We start from the raw sequence: 2,978 nt of genomic DNA, 5'->3' as shown, positions 1-2,978 counted from the left end.
TTAGTTTCCATCCATTGTTTCTTGTCCTGCCTTCTGGTGCTTTGGAAAATAAACTGACCTCCTCTTCTTTGTGGCAGCCTCTCAAATATTGGAATACTGCTATCATGTTGTTACACAAGTGTGCTCTCAGGTTCAGCTTATTGTCACTCACTCATATACTCACAGGTTTAGAAATTGCCACACTGGAACTCAAATCAACTGAACACTGAGGCACAAACACACAGAGACCCAGGGGATTTAAAATAACAGCAGTTTTACGGATATGTTTTTCCTCTTACACGCACTCTCTCTCTCATCTACACTTACCCAGCATCCACTACTAAGCTAGGCCCTAGCCAGAGGGATGGAAGCCACCAAGTCTGAGATCCAAAAAATGACTCAAAAAGCTGGGCAGGCTTCAGGACCTCTTTTTATCCCCCAGAGTTGGTGGGGAAGAGCTTCTCATGAAGGCCCAATTCCTTTGTTGGTGAGACTTGGGGAGGGGCTTGTCATGTGCTCTGGCCCAACTTTTGTCCTTTTTTCCCTTAATGACTTGATTCCTTTCCCTGAGGGGACTTTTCCTGGCTTTGTCCACCCGGCTTACATGCCTTCGCCCCTTTTAGGTATGGTGGCTTTGGCCTAGTCTCACACATTCCTCCCCTTGGCATCGAGTTAAACAGGAGATGCCCAAAATGGGGCTCACTCATCATCCACTCAGAGCATTACAGGTTTACAGCATTACAGACTTTTTAAACTATATCACAAACGTTTGGATGAAGGTGGTGCTGTGAACATAGCCTATCTGGATTTTATCAAAGCATTTGATACAGTTCCACATAATGAGCTCATAAAAAGTTGTACAGACTAGAGCTTAACCACTGGTTGGTTCAATGGATAGGAAGTTGGCTCAGGGACAGATCCCAGTGTGTGATTGTTAATGGGGCACACGTGGTACACCACAAGACTCAATCCTAGATCCTGTTCTGTTCAGTGTTCTGTTCAGTTTGAAAGTGATATAACAAGGATTGCTAGATAAGATTAGCCTTTTTTCTGATGACACAAAAGTGTGTAATAGAGTTGATATTCCTGGGGGTATTTATAATATGGAAAACAGTTAGCATTGCTGGAAAATTGGTCAAAAATATGGAGACCGCAGTTCAATGTTTCTAAATGTAAAATCATGTACTTGGAGAAAAAGAATCCTTTGACAAGATACAGTATTGGCGGTTCAGTGTTAGATAGAACAACAGGAGAAAAAGATTTAGGTGTGCTCATTGCAGATGGCTTCAAAATGAGTAAACAGTGTGGTCAGGCAGTAGTGAAGTCAAACGTAATTCTGGGATGCATCATTAGAGAGAAAAAGGAGATCCTAATCTTGCTATATAGGGCTTTGGTCAAACCCCATTTAGAATACTGTGTCCAATTTTGAAGACCTTACTTAAAAAAGATATTGACAAGATTTGAGCAAGAGACGGGTAAGAAAAATGGTGCAAGGCCTGAGGGACAAAACATATCAGGAGAGATTGGAGGAACTGAATATGTACAGTCTGGAGAACAGAAGGGGGGACACGATCAAAATCTTTAAGTATATTAAGTATGTGAATAAGGTTCTAGAATGCAGTATTTTCAATATTAAGCAACAATTGGGAATACGGGGCATAGCCTTAAATTGTCAGGAGGGAAATTCAAAAGTAATGTTAGAAAGCATTACTTCATAGAAAGAGTAGTGGAAGCTTGGAACCAACTTCCAGCAGAGGTAGTAGGCCAATCATCAGTAACTGATGTTAAACATGCTTGAGATAAACACATATCCATCATCCAACAAAAAATAGAACAATTAAAAAATAATAAACAAACAAACGAAAAACCCAGACTCAATGGACCACTAAGTCTTTTTCTGCCATCACTTTTTTATATTTCTGTTTCTAAGATAAACAATAATAAATGCACACACAAACACTGCACAAATATACACGTATAACAGAACATACTGTAGATGTAAAGAAAAACATAAATCTGGTTCTTGCAAAATGATGGATGAGAGGCATTTTATACCCAGCTTGAAAATTCCTAGCTCACACACTTCAAAACCTACATAACCAGTTCTTCAATCATTGAAATTGGGTCTGGATTTGAATTTATTATTCTTTGTTTAAATGTTCTCTATTCACTTCTTTCAAGACTTCTTTCAAAAACCAACCAATTATAGAAATAGAGAGTAAAAATGATTAGATTAATCATTTGTTTTCCAAGGAGATGTTACAGCCAGTTGAACAATCAAACTTTTCACCTTAAAAAAGCTGCTAAGAATTTCTACAGAGTCTGATTTCCCCCCTTTCTTTTGCAATTTTTAGACTTAAAACAGGCAAAAGGAGCCAAGGAAACCCTCAAGCTCAAAATCTGCACTAGGTAAGAATGTTAAATGTTTAGAAAAACTTTGCATTGTAACTGAATATTTAGGGTAATAACCTGAAGAAGCAGTTGTGTTGCTTTTCAAGAAAATAGTTATACTTCTCCCAATCTTATACTCTATGTCTGTTTGTATATTGATCTGTTTTCTTTGCACCTTCTTAATTTGTAACATTTTTTTTGTTGGTGGATGAAATAAAGAGCAGGATTTAAGTCACCGCAGTTCCTTCAGATTGATTTAGGGATGTAGAAATTGCAATATGCTACAGCAGGAGGGCCACTACATGAGCGGGAAACCTCCAGGGCACTCTGTAAGTGTAGGCTAGAATCAGAAGTTGAAAAAAAAAATAACCCAGGAGAGAAGGCAATGGCCAAGATATTCCATGTTGACGGGAAAATTTTACAAAGTTGTTCATGAATCCATCAGATGTTGAGTGGGACTCAAGAGAACTATAGAGTGAGATTAATGGTAGGTCTTCAGCTTGGTTTTTCCATTTAAAGGACAAAAATACATTCCATTTTATGCCTCATTGCTTCTGACTCAGTTTTCACCCAGATTCATAAACCTTGCAAAAACTTCCATGAAAATT

General features: G+C 38.4%; 1 protein-coding gene across 1 annotated transcript in view; it reads left to right on the top strand.

Moving 5' to 3' along the window:
• LOC107283590 (venom factor) overlaps positions 1-2,978 on the top strand; it is an 88,747-nt gene that overhangs the window by 69,541 nt on the left and 16,228 nt on the right. The window contains exons 32-33 of the mRNA XM_015811522.1: positions 2,334-2,388; positions 2,639-2,699. Coding sequence (XP_015667008.1) covers positions 2,334-2,388; positions 2,639-2,699 — 116 coding nt within the window. The remainder of the gene's footprint in view (positions 1-2,333; positions 2,389-2,638; positions 2,700-2,978) is intronic.

This window comes from Protobothrops mucrosquamatus, unplaced genomic scaffold (assembly GCF_001527695.2).
Source record: "Protobothrops mucrosquamatus isolate PMUCROS unplaced genomic scaffold, P.Mucros_1.0 scaffold44, whole genome shotgun sequence".
Lineage (NCBI taxonomy): Eukaryota > Metazoa > Chordata > Lepidosauria > Squamata > Viperidae > Protobothrops > Protobothrops mucrosquamatus.
The sequence above is the reverse complement of the archived record's forward strand: the minus strand, read 5'-3'. Positions and strand labels throughout refer to the sequence as shown.